This window comes from Molossus molossus, unplaced genomic scaffold (assembly GCF_014108415.1).
Source record: "Molossus molossus isolate mMolMol1 unplaced genomic scaffold, mMolMol1.p scaffold_m16_p_17, whole genome shotgun sequence".
NCBI classification, from domain to species: Eukaryota; Metazoa; Chordata; class Mammalia; order Chiroptera; family Molossidae; genus Molossus; species Molossus molossus.
In genome coordinates this window covers 25,844,600-25,867,571 of record NW_023425352.1, presented here as the reverse complement: position 1 = coordinate 25,867,571, position 22,972 = coordinate 25,844,600, and the positions used below count along the sequence as shown (strand labels likewise).

Genomic DNA, 22,972 nt, shown 5'->3' with positions numbered 1-22,972 from the left:
TCTCTGAAGAGTTGTCTACACTTTCAGGATCTCTGCTTCCTCTTCTCCATTCTAACTCAAACCTACTGTAATCAAGATCTCATCTTCATTCTCCACTAGAACAGCTCTTACCAAGCTCACTAGTGACCTTGTTGCTGCTATAATCAGCAAAGGGGCCACATATTAACCCTAACGAGCCCAGGGAAGGTCCGTATGGCAGGCTTACAAACCCAGAGGTGGAAAGTAACTATATAGTGTGGTCTGAACTTAACAATCCCTAACTAAAAGTGGGTCATGAGGGGTGGTCACGTTCTAGGCTTGCAGCTTCCTTGACAAAGGTCAGTCTTTACTTTTGAAATTGTCTATTTTCTTTGTGCATCTAAGATAACATACCTTTGAAATGTCAGAGTAATTTTCTTTTCCAGACCCCTGGGAGGCACAGCATGCAATCACATTTTTATCTTGTTGCCCACATGCCATCTCTCTACATTGGAAATGTTAACTATCCTGTAGCCACCAATGTAAAAGAAGTATGTGCTCTCCACTTTGCTTTTTATCCAATCTCAGAAATGTCCCTGCTTTGCTTTCTGCTGCCTCCTTCATCTACCCCCAATGGATTTCATGTAATCCTTCATAGGGTTTCTCCTTGATTCTAATGTATAAAATAAGCTGCAAAATTGCCATTTTCCAGAGCATTTTCTTAATCAGTTGAAATTTTGCTTCCCTGAAATTGCCATAAAATAAACTCGTAGAAGACGTTTCTTCGGCAGGATGTTCTTTTGTTGACACTACCAAGTTCAATGGTCATTTCTCAGTACTTGTCTTATTCTACACGTGAGCAGCTCTCAGCGCAGCTGGTAAGGCTGTTACCAGGTGTCTTGCTTGGCTCCGGACACCACTGCCTCTTGGGTTTCTTCCTACCTCACTGGCCACTCCTCTCCGTCTCCTTTGTCTTCCCAACCTACAGGTAACAAAGTGCCCAGGATCAGTTCTGGACAAGTGTTCTATCTATACCCACTCTCTAGATGATCCCATTGAGTCCCATGGTTTTAAATATTATTCACATACTGATGACTTATGAAGTTAGAGTTCCAACCCTCTACCTCTCCCTGGAACCTCCACTGCCTACTCTACTTAGATGTATAACATGCATATCAAGCTTCAAACCTAAATCAACTAAACACACCCAGAACTCTGTAGTATTCTCCATTCGTACTCAGACCTTTGTCTTCCCTGCTGATCAAAGGCAACTTCTTTTTGCAGTGGTTCAGCTTCTAAAACTTGGAATCATCTTTGACTCTCTTTTATAGAACACCCCCCATCTATCCACAGATCCTGTCAGCATTTCCTTCAAATTAAATCTAGAGTATGGCTGCTTCTCACCACCTCCACCTAGTCTAAGCCACCACCTCATCTTGCCTGGATGATTCTATCAGCCTCCTAATTGTTCTCACTGCTTCTATCCTTGCCTTCCCCAACCCTCGCATCCAGAGTAATCTTAACGACTGCAATTAGATAATGCCATGCTCTACTTTAAACCTTCTAAGGCTTCCCATCCTTACTTGCTGAATGAAATTCTAATGTCTTATCAGGGCTGACGCGCCCTATGAGACCTGCTTCTGCTTCCTTTGTGATCTCTGCTCCCACCTCCCTTCCCCTTGCCCACACACCAGTCTAACTACTGATTTCCTGATATTCTCTGAAGATGCGAAACCCACTCCTGCCTCGGGGCCCTTGTACTCTGTCCTCTAATCCTTATCACCCTCCCCTCTGGTTAAATTCTCTCCTTCCTTCAGGCTCTATCCAAATTACATCTTTTCAAAAAAGCTATGACTATTCTTTCGACAATAACCCTCCTCTGTCACACCCATACTCTCTCTCTCTCATTACCATGCTTTATTTTTCTTCCTAGCAATGATCATACTTGGACATATCTTAAACCATTTTCTAATGTATTATTGATAACCTCATTAATATGTAAGTTCAATAAGAACAGAGTCTTTGCGCATTTAGTCATTGTTGTATCCCGAGCTTCTGAAAGAGTGCCTGATACATAGTGTTTGACAAATATGTGTTGAATTAATGGATTTGTTGAATAAACTCACCCAAGTTTCTTGTCAGGTGAAGAGAGTGGTTTCCAGATGGTTGTCTAATTAATGTGATCAAAATCAAGTGTAAGGAACTGGGAGTTACATAGTCAGATTATGCATTTATTGCCAGAGATCACCAGGGGATTCACAGTTATTTTCAGGTTGCTCCTTGATGCCAAATTATTTGTCAAACTCCAAGGCGGAACAAAACATCTGCCTTTAACTGCTTTGGCATGCCACTTATCCTTAGGGACTCAGTGTGTTCATCTGTGAAATAGGCAGTTGGAGATGTGGTTACTGCTCTGCTAGTTTATGGTCTACAAAATGCTGGAGGGAGGCAGTACAGTCAGGAGGATCAACCCACACAGGCCCTGGGGCTTGACTGCCTGTGTTTGAATCTTGATTCTCTTCTTCACAAGTCACATGACCTTGGGCAACTTACTGTTTCCTCCTTTGTAAAGTGGGAATAATAAAAGAATTATAGCCCCGGCCAGTTTGGATCAGTGGTTAGAGTGTCAGCCGGTGGACGAGAGAGACCAGGGTTCTGTTTCTGACAAGGGCACATACCTTGGTTGCAGTTTGTCTCCAGCCCCAGTTGGGGTTGTGTGGTTGGCAACTAGTCAGCGTGTCTCTCTTGCATTGATGTTTTTCTCTCTCTCTTCCTCCCTCCTGCTCTGTCTGAAGATAAATGCAAAAATGTCCTTGGGTGAAGATAAAAATAAATAAATAAAGTAATTATAAGTCATCTAATTATTTATTATTAAGTAATTATTTAATTCAAATAATAATTGTGAGGTTTACATACAATAATACATGTAAAATACATAGCATATGGTCTGGCACATAGTAACTGCTCAATACATGTTAGCTATTAAAAATGAAAAGTTCTGGGGGAAGTTTTGAGTGGGTCATTGGTATTAATGTGTCTGAGGGGCAATAATCTACTCTAGGATATTAGATGATATGAAATCTCTAGAGGTGTGGTAATAGTATTGTGATTAGGTAGGAGAATGCCCTTATTCTTGGGAGATGCATGGTGAAGTACTTAAGAATAAAGCCTCACAATGTCTGTCACTTTCTAGTAATCTGGTCAAATATACCTCCATGTTTTGTTATCTATTGTCAAGCAAATAGGATGAAATGTTAACAACTGTTGAAGCTAGGTGGACAGTATAGTTTACTATCCTATTCTTTCAACTTTTCTATATGTTTGAAAATTTCAAAATACAAGGTTGAAGGGAAAAAAAAAAACACCCAGAAAAATAATCTAGTAAATCCAACATATTTTACAGAAAAAAAGCTCAGATGTGCAGCATTTGCCTCGGGTCATACAGCTGGTGAAGCCTGAGTCAGAACCCAGTTCTCCTGGCTGCCTCTTTCTTTGTGTGGGTGGCTGCTTTTGACCCTCTGGCAGCAGTGAGCAGCAGAGGAACACACCCAGCTCCCCCTCAAAGAGACAAGGAGTATTACGGGTGTGTAAAAAGGCACCTGTGTTGGTGTTTCCTTTTGTTCATTGAGCAAACAGGTCAGCTAGTTGGAAGGTGTGATGTCAAAAATGTGAAGGCAATACCAGAGCTAGACCTGTCATCCTAGAGAGTGGACATACCAGTTTGGCACCATCAACTTGCGGTTTTTGAGTGGCGGTGGGGTGTGTGTAAACTCTGGGAATTTATAGGAGAGAGGAAAGAGGGGCGGGGCCGGGCCAGGAAGAGCAAGCAAGAAGAGTCTGGCTTCAATTCTGGAAGCTCCCTGAAAAAAAAAACCCAGGGACCCAGGGTATCAGGGGATGAAGAGGAATCGTGTTTACAGAAAAGAAATGATTCTCTGCGGTCTGCAGCATCCTCCTCTAGCTAATAGTGTTCAAGGCGGTGAAAAGGAGAGAAAAGGAGAAGAGGGAGGTGGGCACAGAGAAAAAACCAGAGGGGAAGGAGAAAAAATACAGAAGAGGCAATCTGGACCACGGTGGGGGAGGGGCAGGGGGAAGGCTGTAGGAAAGGTAGAGTCCAAGACGAAGGAGTTGAGGACCTTCAGCTTCTGCCAGCTGGAGTGTCTTGCCCCAGAACTGTCCTGCTTCTCTCTCCTCGGTCTGTCAGTCCCTGGAGGCCGCTATAGGGGCGCAGAGCTCCTGGCGCTCTTACTAGGGGGAAGGGCAGGCAGGGGAGGCGGAGCCTCCGGGCCGGGCGGGAGCGGAGCCTCTGGCCGCGGGCGGGCGGAGCTCCTCTCCGGCGAGCGCCGGAGTCTGGGGGCCACCGCTTCCCCCTCCCGGTCGGCGGAGGCGCCTGGCCCCTCCCCCCCGCCGCCCCTACCCCCGCCCCCGCCGCTGTCAAACATAAACCGGCTCTTGCCTGCAGGAGCAGCGGCAGCCGCGATCCCGCGGTGAATAGCCTCGGGCGCGGCCTCGCCTCGCCCGCATCAGTACCGCGGCCAGCACCGCGGCCAGACCCAGGACCTGGGAGCCCGCCCGGCCACCTGCCCACCGGCGCCAGGGTCCGAGGTGCCCTCATCAGCACCACGGACAGCGCCCCGGGCCCGTTCCTTCGCCGCCGCCCGCCCACCTGCGCCCCCGAGTCAGCACCGAGGACAGCCCCCTTGACCAACCCGTCCGCGGCTGGGACCAGTCAGCGCCCTCGGAACATGGCCACCGAGGTAGGGGGCGAGCGCCCGCCCTCAGGCAGTGCCCGACAGCTGCGGGAACAGATCCCGCTAGGGGCGTACTGGGCGGGAAGGGCCGAGGGGGTGGTGATGGTGGTGGAGAGAGGGTAGTGGGGGTAGGGTGGGATGGGGAGGTTCCCGGGTCCGGTCCGGTCCGGAGGGAAGGGTGGATAGTGCAGTGGCAGGGTGGAAGAGAGAGGCTCCTCCTTGAGAGCTCACCGCACCCTGGGCTTGTCAGTCTTCCATTTGAGTCCCGAAGCTGTCGGTACCACTTGTTGGCACTAGCGCCAGGGTTGCTCCAGCGTTTCAGCTGGGGTTTCCCCTTCCCCTAGACTGCATGTCCCGAAAGCGCTTCCCTACCCTAGAGGGTTGGACATGAGCTACGGGAGGGAATGCGGCTGGCTGCTGTTGCTATGCGCCAGCTTCTGAGCCAAAAACCTGGCTAAGCGGTGACAGACCTACCTCCATCCACATCAGCATTTCCTTCGGGGCCAGAGGAAGACAAGGAATCCTCAGGCCGAAACCCCAAATGGTTGGTTTTAATGAGCTGCCCTTACTTGCTTTTTCACCCCACTCAAGTTTCCTGTACCAGGATGTCCACATTTCTCCTGTGTCTGATGGGAGGATCTGCCTTCTTCAAGGTGTTCCTATAGGTGTGTCACTTTCAAGGAACTTGAAAGCTGACCCAAGGGACGTGTTGGCCGAGGGCAGAATCTATGTGCAATGCTTAAGAGATCAGGCAGGAATTACCTCCTCTACCTTCTCATTTCATGAGGGAAATGGAGCTCTTTATGTTCCCACTTAATAAGTGGTAAAGCTACACATGGAGAAGGGGAGGATCTACTCTATACTCACATAGCATGTCAGCAGTAGAGCTGAATGTATCTTCCTTTAATTTCTGTAGTGGAACCCAGGACACCGGTGTCTCCTTGGTTCTGATGTTGACTTCTTTTGTGGGGTTTCCCCATTTCCAACACAGCTGGAACACAAGCCATGGGGACAGCAGAGGCTTTTGAATGATTCTATGCAGTCCTCTGGGCATCCTGGTGAGCAGCGTGACATCAATACAAAGTGCTATTGTTGTCATTCTGCTGTTGTCCCCACAGAACAAGGTGCAGTTGCTCAGCATCATTCAGGTTTCTGACAAGGCACAGGGTTAGCTAGGAGAACTTGCTCCCAGGACCTTGTAAGGGGCAGGCCCTGAGCAGACGCATGGAGCTTGATGTCTAGGGTAGAGGGACGCAAAGTGCTCAGAAAGTGCCAAGAACACTGGGAAGAATGGGAAGAACAACGGAGAGATGGCCAAGAAGCTGGTCACCTTCCAGACAGGTGAGCAGAGCCTTTTCCTGGGGAGTCGCACATGCCTAACAGCAGCCTCTTCTGTGAATCTGGACTTTCTGTGTTCAAAGCACTGTCACACATGATTTCCTCTGAGTCTCAGAGCAAACCTGTGAAGTAGGCAAGAATGGTGTTATTATCCCCAATTAACAGATGAGACAACTGAGGTTCAGAAGCTTGCCTGGTCCCCATGAAAGAGCAAAGGAAGGCATCATCATCTAATTTTACAGATGATGTAACTGGAGTGCTGAGACTTATCCAAGAAAATATGGCTAAAAATTAGTGGGGTGAGGACTAGAACTTGAGTCTTCTGCCTCCCTGGCCAGTGATTTTTTTTTGGCTGTATTCAGGTGCATCAATTATCCAGTTGTTACCCAATAGAGAGGAGAGCACTAGGGTCTTGATCAGAAGCTTCGAGTGGGAAGGGGTACGAAGGAGTTCAGGAATGGCCGGAGTATGGGAACTGGCCTGGCTGCGTCAGCTTGAGGGCAGAGGGACAGAAGAATGCTCAGAAGGGATGGGGAGCTGAGGACAAACATTGCCCATCTCCCAGTTTTGCCTTCGGTGGACTCTGATGGTGGTACTGGGGGAAGAAGCCTTAGCTCTGCCAAGGCACAGGACGTGCACATTATCTGGGCTGCAGAGTGAGTCATTCTCCACAGGCTGTTTTAATGTTAGGAATGAGTTAAGATTACCAGGAAAAACCTGTTGGGAGAAGGAAAATAAGCCAAGCTCCTGTGGCCATTCCCTTAGGATTCTGAATGTGAAGTCCTTAGCTCTTGCAGAAGGTGTTTTGAGGGGAGGAGAGGGGAGAGAGGGGGTGGGGAGAGGGAGGGAGAGGACAGTGAGGAAGAGTAAGAGAGAGAATTAAGAAAGATTGGATGTCCCTGGATTCCTGGATGGAAGACATGGAAACTGGATCCTGCCCTGGCTGGTTGTTCAGTGGTTAGAGCATCAGCCTGCAGACCAAAGAGTCATGGGTTTGATTCTGGTCAAGGGCATGTGGCTGGGTTGTGGTTCATCTCCAGCCCTGGTAGGGGTCATGCGGGAGGCAATCAATCAATGTGTCTCTCTCACATCAATGTTTCTCTCTCTGTCTCTTTCCCTCTCTCCCCCCGCCTCCCACTTTATCTGAGACCAAAAAAAATATCCTTGGGTGAGGATCAAAAAATTAAATATTAAAATAAAAAAGCCCTGGTTGGGTTGGCTCAGCAGTTAGAGCATCGGCCCACAGACCAAAGAGTAGCAGGTTTGATTCTGGTCAAGGGCACATACCTCAGTTGCAGTTTGTCCCCAGCCCTGGTCAGGTTCGTGTGGGAGGCAACCAGTTGATGTGTCCCTTTCACATTGATATTTCTCTCTCCCTCTCTCTCCTCTCCCACCCTATCTGAAGATAAATAGAAAAATATCCTAGGGTGAGGATTAAAAAAAAAAAAGAGAGAAACCGGATCCTTTTTGCTCCCTAATTTCTTTTAGGAGTTAGAATTAGGGAAGGTGTGTGTATGGAACTCAGAGGAAGAAGAAGCCTCTGGAGTGATATACTGACCTCATTTTGAACACTAATGAGTCCATATCCTGAGCAACAAACCTCTGCAAATGTGTGTCACTGGGAGCAGGGTCTGCCCAGATGGCCGAAGACAGCTAGGAAATGGCTGGAAGGGGCTTCTCCAAGAGGTGGGGTTTGGCTCCTAGGAGATTTAAAAATGCATCCAAGTAGGATATTTGGAGGTTTGATCTCTGAGGCTTGGAATTAACAATCAGCAGACGATCAGTGGGTTGTGCTTGGGCTCTGCTGTCGTCTGACAAGCAGGGAGGCCCTGTGCCCAGGTTTCCTTCCTGAGATCCCACTTGGCTGCCTGTTACCCATGGTCCTCACTCCTCCTCCTCACCCTGGCCAGGGAGCATGATGCTGGCTCATCAGCTGCATCTTCTGATTTCCGAGTGGAGTCTTAAAAGCATCCTCTGGAATTAGCTGCTTTTAATGAGGATGGAGATGTGGCCAGAAGAGGTCTCCGGTGTGTCTAGAGAAGATCAGGCCTGGGTGTGCTCACCTGCACTCCAGTGCCGGCTCCTTCCCACCTCCACCAGGTTGACTCTATTGGGTGTACAGGCCCTAAATATTTGAACTGGGGTACCCACTCTCCAGGCAGCCTCCCCTTCCCTGTCTGTCACACTGCAGTTTGAAAGTAGGTACCAGCAGATCTCACCATTGATTTTCTCTTTCTTCCTCATAAAGTGCCTCCTGGTCTTGTCCTTACTTCGCTGCCAACAGGCCAGGGAATAGTGATGTGAGAGGGGAGGGATAAAGGTGAGAAATGGATGAAAAGTCCAGGTGTCTGGTTCAGTGCCCAGGGGAGACACAGAAGCTGGTAGAGGTGTGTGCATGCTGTAGGACCCTCTTGTGGGGTTTCAGAGCATCACAATCTTGGTTGAAAACCCTTGCCAGCTTCCTGAAAGCTGAGTTGGTGGCAAATGGCTGGGCACCTGGCTCTTGCTCTGGTCCAAGGGCCCCTGCCGTGGGATTCCTTGTCCTAAACTGGCCGCTCCAGGGATGAACCTGGTTCACAGATGTGTCTTATTTGGTCTGCTTATGCTTATAAATGTAAAAAAAATATATTTAAAACATTTAAATATCAGGATATTTGATATTAAGGCAATCTGGATTTATAGCCTTTAAAAGAAAAAACTAGAATCACAACCTGGGCACACATTCTCACATGGCACTGATCAGGTGTTTTCTTGAGACAGGAAACAAATTCTCTAATTAGCCACAGTTCCCACCTGGCCCACTTACGTGCTTAGTCCCTGTAAATATTTGCATCCATAGTCCCAGAGGAGGTCTCTAGAATCTCAGAGCTGGAAGGGGCTTTAACAATTACATAGTTCCAAACTCTTCAGCTTCTAGTTGAAGAAATGGAGGCCTGGACAAGGAAAGACTTTCTAGGGTCATGTGGCCAGGGCTAGCACCCGGTTTTCTCTCCCAGGTCAGTGGCCCATCTTTCCAGCAGAGCTCTTTGGTACTTCCCAACCGGGCCACTGTGAATGGAGAGAGCCAGGAGACCCTGCCTTGCCTTAAATCCTACTCTTTCCCAACTACGGATGAGTTTGTGATGTGTGTGCTTTAAGTAGATCTTGGAAATGAAGGCTCTGGCATATAAAGTGTATCTGATATCCTGCAGCAACTCCTCAAGACCCTGCAAACACTCTCCAGGAAGGGAAGGGGATCCTTGGTCACCTGGAGCCAGGACAGTGTCCTAAGGCTCAGGATATTGTTAGAATTGGAAAGGGTGTTGACCCCTCCCACTGTGGCTACTTCGAGAACCCATGGGTAAAAACCAACAGTAAATGGGACTTGCAGTATGTAAGGTAGCACACCCTACAGTCTTAATAACACAATACGATAGAAGTTTATTTCCCACTTGGTAAAGTCCCAGACAGACGTTCCTGAGAGCAGGTGGGTCTCCTCCAGGCTGTGATTCAGGGACCCATGCTCTTTCCAACTTGTGGTTCCACCATCTTCAACATGTGTCTCCTTTGGTTTCTGTGGGAGAGGAAAGATCACAGAGGAGTGGCCGGTCTTTATGAACCAAGCCTATAAATGACATTTATCACTTCCACTCATATTTCATTCCGTCACATGGCCACACCTAACTGCAAGGGAGGCTGGGAATTAATCTAGCTGTGTGCCTAGGAGGAAGAAGAGGTGACTGTGATCAATAGCTAGCCAGTGCTGGGGGACACATACCTCCATGGTAGCCCACAGTGCATGTGTGTGAATTCAGACAAAGGAGGGCGTTGGAGGGGAGGAAGCTGAGTTCATGTCACAATGGCTGAGGCACTGTTCTTTCCATTCTCACCACATTTTTTCTGGAATTAGACCCACTTTAGTTCCCCCCTGGACTACTACACAGATAGTCATCCCTCCAAGTGGCCCCCTACCCCAGTCATGCCCACTTCCCACGCACCGTTCACAGAGTTGCCAGAATGATCCTTCTGGGGCTAGGGGAATCCATCTCCAAGTCCGACTGGCTCATGTCAGTTGGTTTAGAAGGGCAGAGGACGGCCACAGCCCTTGTCTTTGAAAATAAAGCAGCATAAAACCTTAACCAGACAGAGTATATACAATGAGGAATAACTTATTTATGTAAGCAAAGCATTCTTTATTTTTCAAAGTTATCTTAGGATCCTAGTAGATGTCAAAGTTTCTTAATTGAAACCTCGATTAGAGGAATGAAGAATTATTAAGACTAGAGGAACACTCACACATCCTTTAATCCAATCACAGCACGTTGGGATTGCATCTCTTAATTCACCTGGATTTAGGAAGGTCTTGTATTGTGGCCAGTCTTTGATTTGTACCTTTTCAGGATCTTGATCTACTACGTATTTGTTCCTACTACCATACTGACTACCTTTTTCTCATTACTTATCCTTTTCCCAACTTTTAAGCAACATTTTTCTGCCTTAAATCCTCCCCTTCTGAAACCCCTCCATTAATTTTTTTTTTTTTTTTTTTTATCCTCACCCGAGGACATTTTTCCATTTTTTGATAGAGTGGGAGGGAGAGAGAGGAAGAGCAAGAGAGAGAGAGAAACATCGACGTGAAAGGGACACATTGAGTGGTTGCCACCCACACGACCCAACCAGGGCTGGGGACAAACTGCAACCGAGGTACGTGCCCTTAGCGGGAACCGAACTTGGGCCTCTCTGGACCGCAGGCCGACGCTCCAACTGCTGAGCCAAACCAGCCAGGACCATTAATTATTGATCTAATTCTTCTCTATACTATTCCCAGTGTTCTTATCTGATTCGCAAACCAACTCCATTCTTGCTGAAATCTGCCTCCAGTCATCGAGTGGATGCCTTCTCTGCTGTCTTCATTACTTTCACAGGCTTCTCCCTGTCTGGGTTGCCTGTTCCTCCCGCTAGCCTCCCCTCCCCCGCCCCATCTGCCCTGCCCCTGGTAACTCCTGGCCTTCCTTTATGATTCAACACAGACCTCAGGAAGCCTTTCTGAATCAGTGCTTCTGGGGAAGAAGTTACTTCTCTGGAGCATTTATCACAGTTGAATTCATTATATATTTACTTGTCTTCCTCCCTGTAGCTCACAGACTGTCTTTTGCTCGGCATCCCTGGAGCCTGGCAATAGTGAGGACCTAATAAATGAAAGCTGAGTGACTGAATGGATTCACCTTAATTACACGGGCTGAACGGGCTGTGTATTCCCTCTGCCTTTGGGGCTTGGTCTCCACGTGGTTCTAATGTCTGGCTTATTTCACCCAGTGGGTTGCTTGCCTGGAACATGAATGAATGTGGCTGGAAGTGGAAGAAAAAGGCCCTGTTCTTCTGTGGATTTGAGCCCACTTCCCTCGAATGCTAGAGTCTGGGTCGATGTCAAGTGTGCAGGTGTGGACAGGGGTCAGAAGTCATCCCACTTCTTTCTGCCAGGGCAGGGAATGTCTTCTCTTTCTGGCTTCCGCCCACTTTATCCACAGTTTTCTCTGGGGGCTTGGACATTTGTGGGTCTCTTCTTTCCTATGGTGAGAAGTGCTGGAAATGAAAACCATTCATGACGCTCTCCTGCCCAGGCCATAACTCGACTGAACCCGAATCTCCCTCTGAGTTCATGGGCAGGGCAGGCTCTTCTCTACCCCCAGGCTCCCCTCTCCCGCCCTGCTGTGAGCTCCGCTCCGGCTTCGAGACCAGTCCTGTTCAGTGCCGGGTTTCCTAAGCCAAGGCCTGACAAGTTGTGGACATTCGATGCTGTAGGAATGAAGTATGGAAGGCCTACCATGTGTGTACATGTGCACACTTTGTGTGTGTGTGTGTGTGTGTGTGTGTGTGTATGAGACAGACAGACAGACAGAGACAGATTTGTGCCAGCCACAAGGAAGTCTGTTCCTCAAGTTAAAGTTTGATTCTGGCATCTGTCGATGGTTCCAGAACCTCTCATTTTGGCTCAGTTTTGGTCCAGCTTCAGGCTTTTCCTCGATTTTTCTGGGATCACTCGAGGCAACTCCTGGGGTAAACTCTACAGTACTGCTTCCTTGTGACCTTCCTGGAGCAGATGTAAGGTGGCCAACTTGTCCTGGTTTGCCAGGAATGCTCCTGATTTCAGTGCTGAAGGACCCACGCCCAGAAAACCCGTCTCAGATAAACCTGGAGGGGCGGGCACCTTGACTGGGGTCTTCTTCTCTACATCTTTCCAGGTGCACAATCTGCAAGAACTCCGGCGAAGTGCGTCGCTGGCCACCAAGGTCTTTATCCAGAGAGACTACAGCGATGGGACCATCTGTCAGTTCCAGACCAAATTCCCCCCGGAGCTGGACAGCCGGGTAAGGATGTCTGTTTCTAAGCCGGGGGCAGGGGTCTGATTGAAACTGAGGGGCTTATTCAAGTGTATTTTTTCCCCAGGAAAAAAGTGGTATGTGACTTATCACTTATTCAGCCACTACACGTGGAAAAATTAAAACATTCTTAACGTGGTCTTGCTGTCACCTCATTGAAAGTTAGAACTGAAGAAACCTCGGTTTCTAGTACAACAGCTCTCAAATTTCAGCAGCGCAAGAATCACCTGAGAACTTGTTAAACATGTTTCCAAGTCCTGGTGTTAGGTGTCATCAGAGATGCTGGCTCAGTTTTGGACTGAGTTCAGGAATCTCCACTTTGTAGCGGCAGTTCACAAACCCACATTAGTATTTTCTGGGGAGCCTCGAAAGATCCTGATGCTGCCCGGCCGGAGTGGCTCAGCGGACTGAGCATCGTCCCTTGGACTGAGAAGTCCTGGTTCGATTCCCGGTCAGGGCACATGCCCGGGTTGTGGGCTCGATCCCCAATGGGTGGTGTGCAGGCGGCAGCCAATCAATGTTTCTCTCTCACATTGATGTTTCTATTTCTCCCTTCTTCTCTTTCTAAAAAAAAAAAAAAATCAATAAAATATATTAAAAAAAAAAAGATCCTGATGCCCCGGCTACCATCCAAGGGCATTCCCACAACCCCTCCCTCCAGACTGGTTGTGTGTGTCTCATGGACACATAGCCCCTGCAAGGCATCAGCTCTTTCTGCTGAATTTTGCTCCTGGTTCTGGGGGTGTATGTAGCCTCCATCCCAGGCTGCTGTAGACCTGGCCTGGGTTTGGGGGAGGGCAGAGGGCAGACCCTAATCCTTTCAATCAGCAGCCCAGGTAGACCTAAGTGGGTTTGGAAGGTGACAGGCCTGAATTTTGCTGATCTGACCCCCTAACCAGCTTTTGGGGAGCCGTGTGGTCTCCTTATCTTAGCATGCCTGTCCTTTGGGGTGGGGTGACCCCTGGAGTAGAGCAGCAGGGCTTAGGTCAGGGGCCAAATGGACAGAATTTTCTCTATGTGTTCACTCCTGGTCTGTGTAGGGACAGTGGCTGGGATCCCCAAAGCTTCTGACTATTTGTGGGGAGAGATTTTGCCCTGTGCAGGCATGAAAAGTCCCTAACCTATGTGATGGGCAGTTCTGATCCTGTGGGGGTGAGTGGGGAACAGTGTGATCTGAAGAGCATAAAATTGGGGTGACAGACACTTTGACACCTGCTGGCTTTGCAGCATGACCTTTCGATCCAGGCTGTCCCATGTAGGGTGACATGGTAAAGAGCACAGACCTGGGTTAGAGCCGTGCAACCTTGGACGAATCCACTCAGCATCCAGCAAGTGTTTATGGAACATTTACTATGTCATAGGCACTGGGGATATAAGAGCAAATTCATGGAGTTTATTTTCTCTTAGAGGGTGCAAAAGAACCCCACAAACAAGTAAATATATAGTAGCTCAGGTGGTGACAAATACTAGAAAAATAAGGGGGGAGGTCACGGCGGCTGGAGAAAGCTCAGGCTAGGGAAATGGTCAGGGGTGGCCTGTTGGATAAGGTGAGACCTGAGGGAAGTAAGGGGTGAGGGGGACAGGGGGACAGCAGGGTATCTGGGGGCAGGGCCCACAGGCACAAAGGACCTGTGGCATTTTCAGGAAACAGCAGCAAGGTGGTCAGTGTGGCTGGAGTGGGGTCAGAGTGAGGAGGAGCGTAGGAGAGAGCTCAGCATGGACACAGGGCCAGGCAGTCTAAGGACTTCCTGGAGCTTACTTGGAAGTAGATGGGAAGACTTGGGAAGCCCTTGATCAGAGCTGTAACATGATCTGCCTTTAACAGGCTCACTTGGCAGTTCAGAGACAGGAGATGATGGATGCCTGGACCATAGAGCAGAGCTTCGATCCGTTCTCACTTGTGGAAGGGGATGATAGTCATACTTCTCTGATGGAATTTTTATGAGGGTTAAATGAAAGATTGCATAAAAAATGCCTGGCACATAGGAAGTGCTGAATAAAGATTAGTGATGATAATTATGAATGCAAGCAGGCAGGACAGCTTCCCCGTTGTCCAAACACACAGGGCTGTTGTGTTCTGCATGAACTCTTGTCTAGAAGGAAGTGCCCCTTCCTGGGAAGACACTCCTGAGGCTGCACCCAATTAATTTCATGCAGTTGAAGTCCCATCCAAACACGGAGAGCCCCTGCCAACTAGGTCCCGAGCTCTCACAGCCGTCAAAACAGGGGTGGGGTGGGGGGGACAAAGTCACTGCAATTCTTTCCTGATCTGCTGCAGAAAACATTCACATCTAGGATATTGTAGGAGTTTCCTGTTTCCAAGGGAAGCCAGTAGCCATTTTTTTTTATCCTCACCTGAGGACATTTTTGCATTTATCTTCAGATAGAGCAGAAGGGAGAGAGGGAGGAAGAGAGAGTGCAACTTCGATGCGAAAGAAACACATCGAGCCCTGGCCGGCTTGGCTCAGCGGTTAGAGCGTTGGCCTGCGGTTCAGAGAAACACATCGACTGGTTGCCACCCACACAGCCCCAACTGGGGCTGGGGACAAACTGCAACTGAGGTACATGCTCTTAGTGGGAACTGAACCCAGGTCTCTTTGGTCCACAGACTGACACTCTAACCACTGAACAAAACCGGCCAGGGCCAAGTAGCCATTTTTATTCCCCTTTCACAGATGTGGAAACTGAGGCTCAAGTAGTTAAGTCATCAGTCCAAGGTCACCTAGCTAGTCGATGGCTGGGTCTGAACCTCAGGTCTTCTGACTTCCAGTCCAGTGCTCCTCCTGCCCCCTGGCCTGCAGCCTCCTGGTCTTGCCTGTGTGCTGCCCCAGCCCCTGGTGTGGTCCTGCTCTTCCTCCACCCCAGCTGGTGGCTGTTCACACTCCAAGGGGCTGACCTCGGCCTGGCTCCTGTCCCTCTCTCCCTCCAGATTGAGCGGCAGCTCTTTGAGGAGACTGTGAAGACCCTCAACGGCTTCTACGCAGAGGCTGAGAAGATTGGGGGCAGCTCCTACCTGGAGGGCTGCCTGGCCTGTGCCACGGCCTACTTCATCTTTCTCTGCATGGAGACCCACTACGAGAAGGTGCCCCTCCCTGACTGCCCTGCACCCCCTTCCCAGGGCTCCCTGCCGCACCCTCATCCTCAGTGGACCCCTCTCCTTGCAGGTTCTCAAGAAGATCTCCCGCTACATCCAAGAGCAGAATGAGAAGATCTTTGCCCCTCGAGGTCTCCTGCTCACGGACCCCGTTGAGCGTGGGATGAGGGTTGTATCCTTCCTGTCTGTTCTGTGTGTGTGTGTGTGTGTGTGTGTGGGGGGAAGCAGGGGGACTGAGAGCTGCCAACCAGTGGGGTCTGTGGTGAGGCTGCTAGGAAATGGAACCACCCTAGGGGCCTGGTCACCAACCCTCTCCTCCACCATTAGTTATTGGTGCTGTTCGTGAATTTCAGGGTTTGCTTTTATTTATTGAGCTGCATTTATTCAGTGCTTAGTACATGCCACACAGCTTATTAAGTGCTTTGAAACTATGGGTCCATGTAATTCTCATAACACCCTTATAATTGTGGGGAACTTATTTCCCTTTACAGATGAGCACACTGAAGTTAGACCACTGGCTCACGAATTTGAACCCAGGCTCACTCTTAACTGCGAGGCTGTACTGCCCCTCAGTGCAAAAGAGGGTGACTGTACTCCACCTCCATTTCCCTGTCCACAGCCTCACAGGAACCTAGCCGACCCCGTGCGGTCCCGTTGGTGCCCTTGCACAGGTGAGAACAGTGAGCACTTGCGGGGAGGTGAGGGTAGGTTATAGGTGTGCTCACTCCACCTGGCCAAGTGTGCACGCTTCCCTCCCCCGGCAGCAGCAGCAGCAGCAAGAATACAACGGTTGAGAAGTAAATTTTACTAGAAAATTGAGAGGAAAGCGTAAAGAAAACACAAATATCAGAAACTCATGTTTACAAAGCCCAGTGGGAGGTGTTTGTTATCACTGAGCCTATGCTGTGTGGTAGGCACCTGTGCGTGTTACTTCATTTAAGCCTCACAACAACCCTAGGACTCTCTTGCTATCCCCATTTTACGGATGTGATCGCTGACAGGTAACAAGGGAAGTGACTGGTCTAAGGTCACATAGCTCTAGAGTGAGCGAGGTGGAATTTGAACTCGGGCACCAAAGCCCTCACATGTCCTGTATAATAACACCACCTCCTGGTCACGTGATGTCCTGGGATTCGGCACTTAGACACCAGAACGTGAGCTCCTGGTCCTGAGCTCAATGTGCTGAGTGTGAGCCACTGGGCTTGGGCTGCAGCTCCCCGGGCCTCCCGGTTCCTACTGCCTGGGGAGCAGGACGAGCTCGGCCTCCTGCTCCCCAGCTGGCTTCCATCAAAGGTCCTGCCCGCCCTGCGGGCAGCCGGCAGCCCTCCTTAGCGCGGCCCCAGATCGAGATCTCCATCTACGAGGACCGGTGCAGCAGCGGCAGCTCCAGCAGCGGCAGCAGCAGCGGCAGCGGCAGCAGCGGGGGTGGGGGCGGGGGCGCGGGGGCCCGGTGACTGGCCGAGAGTCCCTGCAGGGAGGTGTACGGCAGGACCGAGGGCCTTGCAGACCTGCGGCGGCTGCGCTACCAGAGCACTCGCTTCTGAGTCATTCTGTGGGCCCGCCTGCTGCCCTGGGCGGGAGGGAGGGTGACTGGTCCTGTCTCCTGCAGGCCAGGGTCCTCTGGAAGGATGGTCCACTTCCACCTGGCTCTTCCTCATAGGGCTGTTCTGGGTCACACGGAGGCTGGGGCGGGACAACATAATTTGGACAGCCCCTTTCTTCTGCAGCAACTCTCCCAATCCCTGGAGAGGGCCCGGGTGTGTCACAGAGAATTCCCATCCTGCATGACTCCTCACCCCAAGTCCCACGTCCCCCAAGACACTTCCCTTGGAGCCCTACTCCCCATGGCTGATTCCCAGTGTCTGTGCTCCCTGATGCCACCACAGGACCTCTGCCTGCCTGTGATCCTGTCTCCACTGAATTTGAGGTCTGGGGAGATGGGAGTGGTCAGACTGTGGGTGCCTTGGAGGACAGCTAACTGTTCAGTGCCCTCCTGAACTCTTCTAGACTTTCCTGCCTGCCACCCAAAGCCTGAGGCCACTTTGGCCTTGCCAAGAAGCATCCAACTCCTGAGACTTTGGAGGTGACCTGGTCATGGGACACACAGCCTTGGGCTCTGGGAGGTCATGGGGTGGGGGGGTCTGGAGAAATGTAGCCTTGGGGGCTTGAACCTCCAGAACCGAAGCCAACTTCCTGAGATTAGAACCTGCACGGATGTGAGAATGAGTGGGTGCGCACGTAGGTGTGAATGTGAGCACCGTGTGCAGAAATGCTCGTGTGTGTGTGTGTGACTGCATGTGTGAACGCACTTGTGAGTGTGTGCACCTGTGTGAGTGTACCTGTGTGAGCGTGCACTTGTTCCTTCCCCTTGGCTACGACTGCCCCTCTCTGCGTCCGGTCTTACTTCCCGTGCGAAGATCTGTGGCTGCTCCTCTGCGTAGGTCCATCCTGTCCCCTGTAGATAAACGCCCTAATGCCTCTTGTCCGGGGGCTGCTAGCTTGGCTCTTCTTCCAGGCCTTTTCCCTACCCGCAAGGTTCTCCCCACCTCTGACTCTGCTGTGCACATTCTAGCAGAAGAGAAGTTGGGCTCTAGGAGAGCAGAGCCCACCTGGGGCCTTCCATGGCCCTGTCCTCGTCCCCGGTGACAAGGCAGCAGGGCACAGACGCTGCATATCCCGCCCGCCCCGGCTCCGGGGCTCTCTATGGCTGTGTAAGTAAGGCTTCCTTGGACATTCAAAGGTGCCAGCAACCTGCAGGGGAAAAACAAACCCCTTTCTTGAAAGGAAAGTGGGACGTCCAGCCCATGAGTCCCCTGGCTGCCAAGACTCAGGGGTGTCAGAGGGAAGAAGCTGCCCCGGCCTGGTGCCCTGAAGACGGACAGAAGGAGGCTGCCTGCCTCAGTGGTGGAGGTGCTAGATGTAGATATGAAAGACCAGCCACTGCAGGTGGATTTCTGAAACCAAAGAGGGGCCTGATTTTCTTTGGACACAGGAGCAGCATGTGGGAAGGAAGTGCCTACCCAGAGAGCTGGAGAGGGTGTCCCAGCCCCTGAGCCCAAGTGGGTTCTGATCCAAGAATACCCCCAGAGAGCTGCAGTTCAGAGGGCTCCACCACAGCCCCCTGAGCCCTGACCCGGCCTGTGACCACCCTGGCCCACTGTGTGACTGGGCCTTGTGTCTGACCTGTGCCTCTCCCGTGGGATGGTGGGGCACAGGTGATAACGGTGGCCTTTTGTTTTATGTTTCTTTTTCCAATAAAAGGACTTGCTCAGCTGAGGCTCTGTGCTGCTTCTCCCCCCTGTGGCGATGGAGGACCCCTTCTATGCCCAAGATCACAAGGAGGGGAGGGGAGGCTGCCCACCCACCTCATCCGAGGAGGCGGGGCAGAATGTCTTCTTGAAGAGGCAGCTGGCCAGACACTGCAGGATGGACCCTGTCTTCTTGGGGCTTGTGGCTAGTGGGGAGGCCGACCTTCCAGATGCTCTAATCCAGTGGTTCTCAACCTGTGGGTCATGACCCCTGAATGACCCTTTCACAGGGGTTGCCTAAGACATAACAGTAGCAAAATTACAGTTATGAAGTAGCAATGAAAATAATTTTATGGTTGGGGGTCACCACAACATGAGGAACTGTATTAAAGGGTCATGGCATTAGGAAGGTTGAGAACCGCTGCCTAATCCGTAGCTTGTATGGGGCTCTTGTGGCCTTGGGTTGGGGGAACAGGTTAGACTGAAAGCCAGGTCAAAAGTAAGTAGTGAATTCAATAAATATCCATTTCTTGAGCTCTTAGCTTGGGTTGGGCCATGAGGTGTTGGATCATACAATTCACTCAATTCTAAAGACTACACAAGTATGTGGGTATTGAAACCTAGCAGAGTTGTGTCTTGGATTTCATAAAATAACATTTATTGAACACCTATTGTGTGCCACGTACTTTGCTAAAACCATATGCTAGAGCTGGGAGGGGATTTCAAGATCATCTAAATGAAGCCGAATGGGGCCCAGAGAGGGTGAGTGACTGGCCCCAAGTCACACAGCTGGTTGATGATAATGCCAAGTTTAGAACCAAGGTCTCCTGACCCAGTGCTCACTCACATGGAGGGGATAGCACCCAGGAGGAAGTTGCCTGAGGATGCGGGGAGGCAGGGGTCACATACTTAAGTCTTTGGGCCACAAGAGGATCTCATCAGACTTTGGAAACAACAGCCCCAGCTTCTGGGTTGAGGTTTGGGGAGAGATTCCCTCTGGGTGGTGCTGAACGAGACTCTCGGTGGCTTTCACATTTATACTTAGCTGCTCTGTGGGGCAGCTGGGCCTTTGCCTGAGTCATGAGGCAAGCTGGCCTCGATGCCTCTGCTCAAAGCTGGGGTGTGTGGGGACTGTCACCATGGAGGCTGTTCCTCTAGGTTCATTCTGTCCTGTTTGCAACTACATTGTCACTGTTATGTTGGTAATAATAAAACAATACTAGCTAACATTTATTTAGCACTTACTGTGTGCTAGGCACTAGGCTGAGACTCTGCACAATTCATCATTCAGTCTTCACAACACCCCTGTATATTGTGGACTATTATTCCCATTTTACAGAGGAGGAGACTGAGGCTCACAGAAGTTAAGTAACTTGTCCAAAATCACATAACGAAGAAGTGGCGGGGCTTGGCATTGAATCCAGACAGTCTGGTGTCAGACTATGGGAAAGAGGAGAGATGCAGCTTCAGAGATCCCCTCAGCGGCCTGAGGTCCTCAGCCATCCTATGGTCAGGACCCGGCAGGTTCCCAGGGAAGAACGTGGAGCTATGCCTGGGCTCTGAGGCAGGGCCGGTACCTCCAAACCCAGGGCATCACAGGAGTGTGGGTGGACTGTACTCCTCATGGGCCCCCCAGGGGCAGCCTGGCGAAGGCAGTGGCAGGGAGAAGCCACGCTTGGTGTGCTTGCTTTCAGCCTGGCTCTCCTCTGCTGGCTCAGTTATGGGGACGTGGCCTCTCTCCTAGGTCCAGAGGCAGCCATGCAGCTGCAATCTCCTTGTCAGCCAGAGACGGGCTTCCTCAGGCCCCAGGGGACAGAGGGACCCCCAGCAGCTGTTGACTGCTGCTTCCTCTTCATTGTTGCTGGGATTCCACTTTCTGGCTTCCTCTGGCCAACAGCAGAGGGGTGGATTGTAGGGGATGGTTCCGAAAAATCACAGTTTACAGAAGCTCGTGGTGCCCCCAAGCGGCGTAATTTTGTACTGCACCTAGAAACTGGCCTGGGTCAGAGCTACACAGCTGTGAGAAACTTCCCCAGGACCCCCAAACCAGCAGCTTCTCCCACCTGCAAGGACTTTACTGTGGCTTCCGGAGGTTCGGGGCAAATGTGGAGCCCGGTTGGTGGTGAGTCTCCCTACAGCCAGCCCTGCGGCGCTGCCTTTCTCCTGGAGGTGTGTGTGTCGGGAGTGTTGGGGGGGGGGAGGAGAGGCACGGGTGTTCAGCAGCCTGGGAAACCCCACCTCCCTTCTGCACAGCTCCAGGACTCACAGTGAGGAGGGTCTCTGCAGGAGGCACCCCACCTGGCTTTGGCTTTACTGTTCAAGGTCGGAGGCAGAGCAGGGGTCACTCCAAGTCACATCTGAATTGGAGCTCTGGCTCCGTGCCAGTGGCACGTGGTAGATTCCTGCGCCTGTTTTCCCAGCTCATGCTTGACAAAACCGCTCAGACCAGTGCTGCTCGTGCTGGGCTGCAACTGATGTCACCTGAGGAGCAAGAAAAACTGCCGATGCCGGTCCTATCCCCAGATTTCATTGTTCTGGGGTGCGGCCTGGGCATTAGGGTTTCTCAAGGTTCCCCTGAGGATCTGGTGTAAAGACAAGGTGCACATGTGCGGTGTCAGATCGGGTACTAGATTTACCAGGGTGATCGCTTAGTAAATCATGTAATGGCTAATCGCTGGGTTACACACCTGAAACTAATACAATAGTGTCTGTTCACTGTAATCAAGACATTTAAAATGTATTTAAAGAAACAAAGGCAAGGTGGAGAGCCCTTGGTTTGCACAGTACCTGGAGCCTGCGAGCTTTTCACAGGCCTCTGAAAACGTCTGACACCTGAGTAAAAAGTTTATGGGTTTCCTGAAAACAGCCAGACACAAAATGAGTGTGAACTTTACAATTCCACCTATAAAAAATTTGAACACAGGTCAAATTAATCTACGGCGTTAGCAGTCAGGACAGCGGCTGCCCTGGGGCACCGTGAGTGGAAGGGCTGGTGGGCTCTGGTGCTCAGGATGAGTCTCCAGCCCAGTGCCAGCTGCACAGGTGTGCTCACCCGCGAGAATTCATCGGCTGTACCTTTAAGATTTGTGTAGTTTTCTGAACATGTGATACATTTCAAGAACATTTACCAAAAATGTTTATTGGCTCCAAAATAGGAAGAGAAAGCACAAAATTGAAAATGTTTTATTACATATCTACAAAATACAGCATCGTGCCAGTCGACTGCAATTCAATTCGACTTGTGTGTGTGTGTGAGTGTAATTTAATGTGGACTGTGGATATATATAAAAATATTTGATATGACGAGGGGTGGGATGTCCAAAAGAGAAGGTCCTTAGTGCCTAAGAGAATCTTAAAACAACCGAGGTTTATACCAGGGGCTCTTAACCTCGACCCTCCTCTGCTGCACTTGTATGCAAAATGATAGAACCTCATTTGGGGAAGAGAATCCACAGCTCACGGGAGATTCTCAAAGGGATACATACCCCCCGCCCCTTCCCTGCAAAAGGCTGAGAACTACTGGTTTTGAGGAGTCTGTGAGACAGCGGCTGGAATGTGCCTGGCATGAAATAGGTGTTCGGTCATGTCCATTTCTTTCCTTCCTTTGAGAGGCCAGCCTTCTGAGGTTCCCGCATGACCCTTCCCAGGAGACTGTGGGAGGATTTGTTGTCTTGGCAGTGTCCAGGGCGGACTGTGCCGAGCGCAGCTCTTCCCCTAGAGGCTGTTTTAAGGGCCTGCCTTTCCATCTGCTGGACTTGGCGGCAGCGTCCCGGAGCCGTCCTGGGATGTGTGCTTTCGAGTCAGGGATGACGGGGAGGTGGACGAGTGTGAAGGCGGAGGGCTGCCCAGTCTGTGGACCCTCAGTAATTCACTTCACTATCCTGAGCCTCAGCTTTGTCATTTGTAAAATGAGAGCATTACGTCAATGCATCTTTATAAATGGTAGTCTTTCTCCCATGTAAGATATTATTGTTACTGCTGAAGTCACACTAGGATCTCACTATACGGTGTCTCCATAATATAGATGTATAGCCAGGTTTCAGATCTTCACATAGAATAAACAGACATTTATCCAAGGGTTCACCGATTCCCTAATATGTGCAGTAATATTTGTGTACATTAGTATTCCATTGAGTTCTCTAACACTCTGATGGGTGCTTATTTTATAGATGAGGAAACTGATGTTCCAGGTGGTTATGTAGCTTGACAAGTGCCCACAGCTAA

The 22,972-nt window shown here is 50.3% G+C and overlaps 2 protein-coding genes across 2 annotated transcripts in view; one reads left to right on the top strand and one right to left on the bottom strand.

The window, feature by feature from the left end:
- Positions 1–4,703: 4,703 nt before the first annotated feature.
- On the top strand, positions 4,704–16,301 carry GOLGA7B (golgin A7 family member B). The gene is made up of 6 exons (XM_036265933.1): positions 4,704–4,715; positions 12,269–12,394; positions 15,336–15,488; positions 15,571–15,658; positions 16,120–16,171; positions 16,265–16,301. Exons 1-6 carry the CDS (start codon positions 4,704–4,706, stop codon positions 16,299–16,301), a joined length of 468 nt encoding a protein of 155 aa, XP_036121826.1.
- Positions 16,302–16,697: 396 nt separating this feature from the next.
- The window catches only part of CRTAC1 (cartilage acidic protein 1), a 148,684-nt gene continuing 142,409 nt past the window's right edge, over positions 16,698–22,972 (bottom strand). Inside the window, exon 15 of the mRNA XM_036265128.1 lies at positions 16,698–16,968. Coding sequence (XP_036121021.1) covers positions 16,829–16,968 — 140 coding nt within the window. The 3' untranslated portion in view covers positions 16,698–16,828. The remainder of the gene's footprint in view (positions 16,969–22,972) is intronic.

What these genes read in the sequence shown, in the direction of transcription:
- GOLGA7B (XM_036265933.1), top strand. An exon ending in CCCCGGAGCTGGACAGCCGG is followed by an intron (nt 12,395 to 15,335) that starts GTAAGGATGTCT and finishes CTCTCCCTCCAG; the next exon opens with ATTGAGCGGCAGCTCTTTGA. An exon ending in CCGTTGGTGCCCTTGCACAG is followed by an intron (nt 16,172 to 16,264) that starts GTGAGAACAGTG and finishes CTCCCCCGGCAG; the next exon opens with CAGCAGCAGCAGCAAGAATA.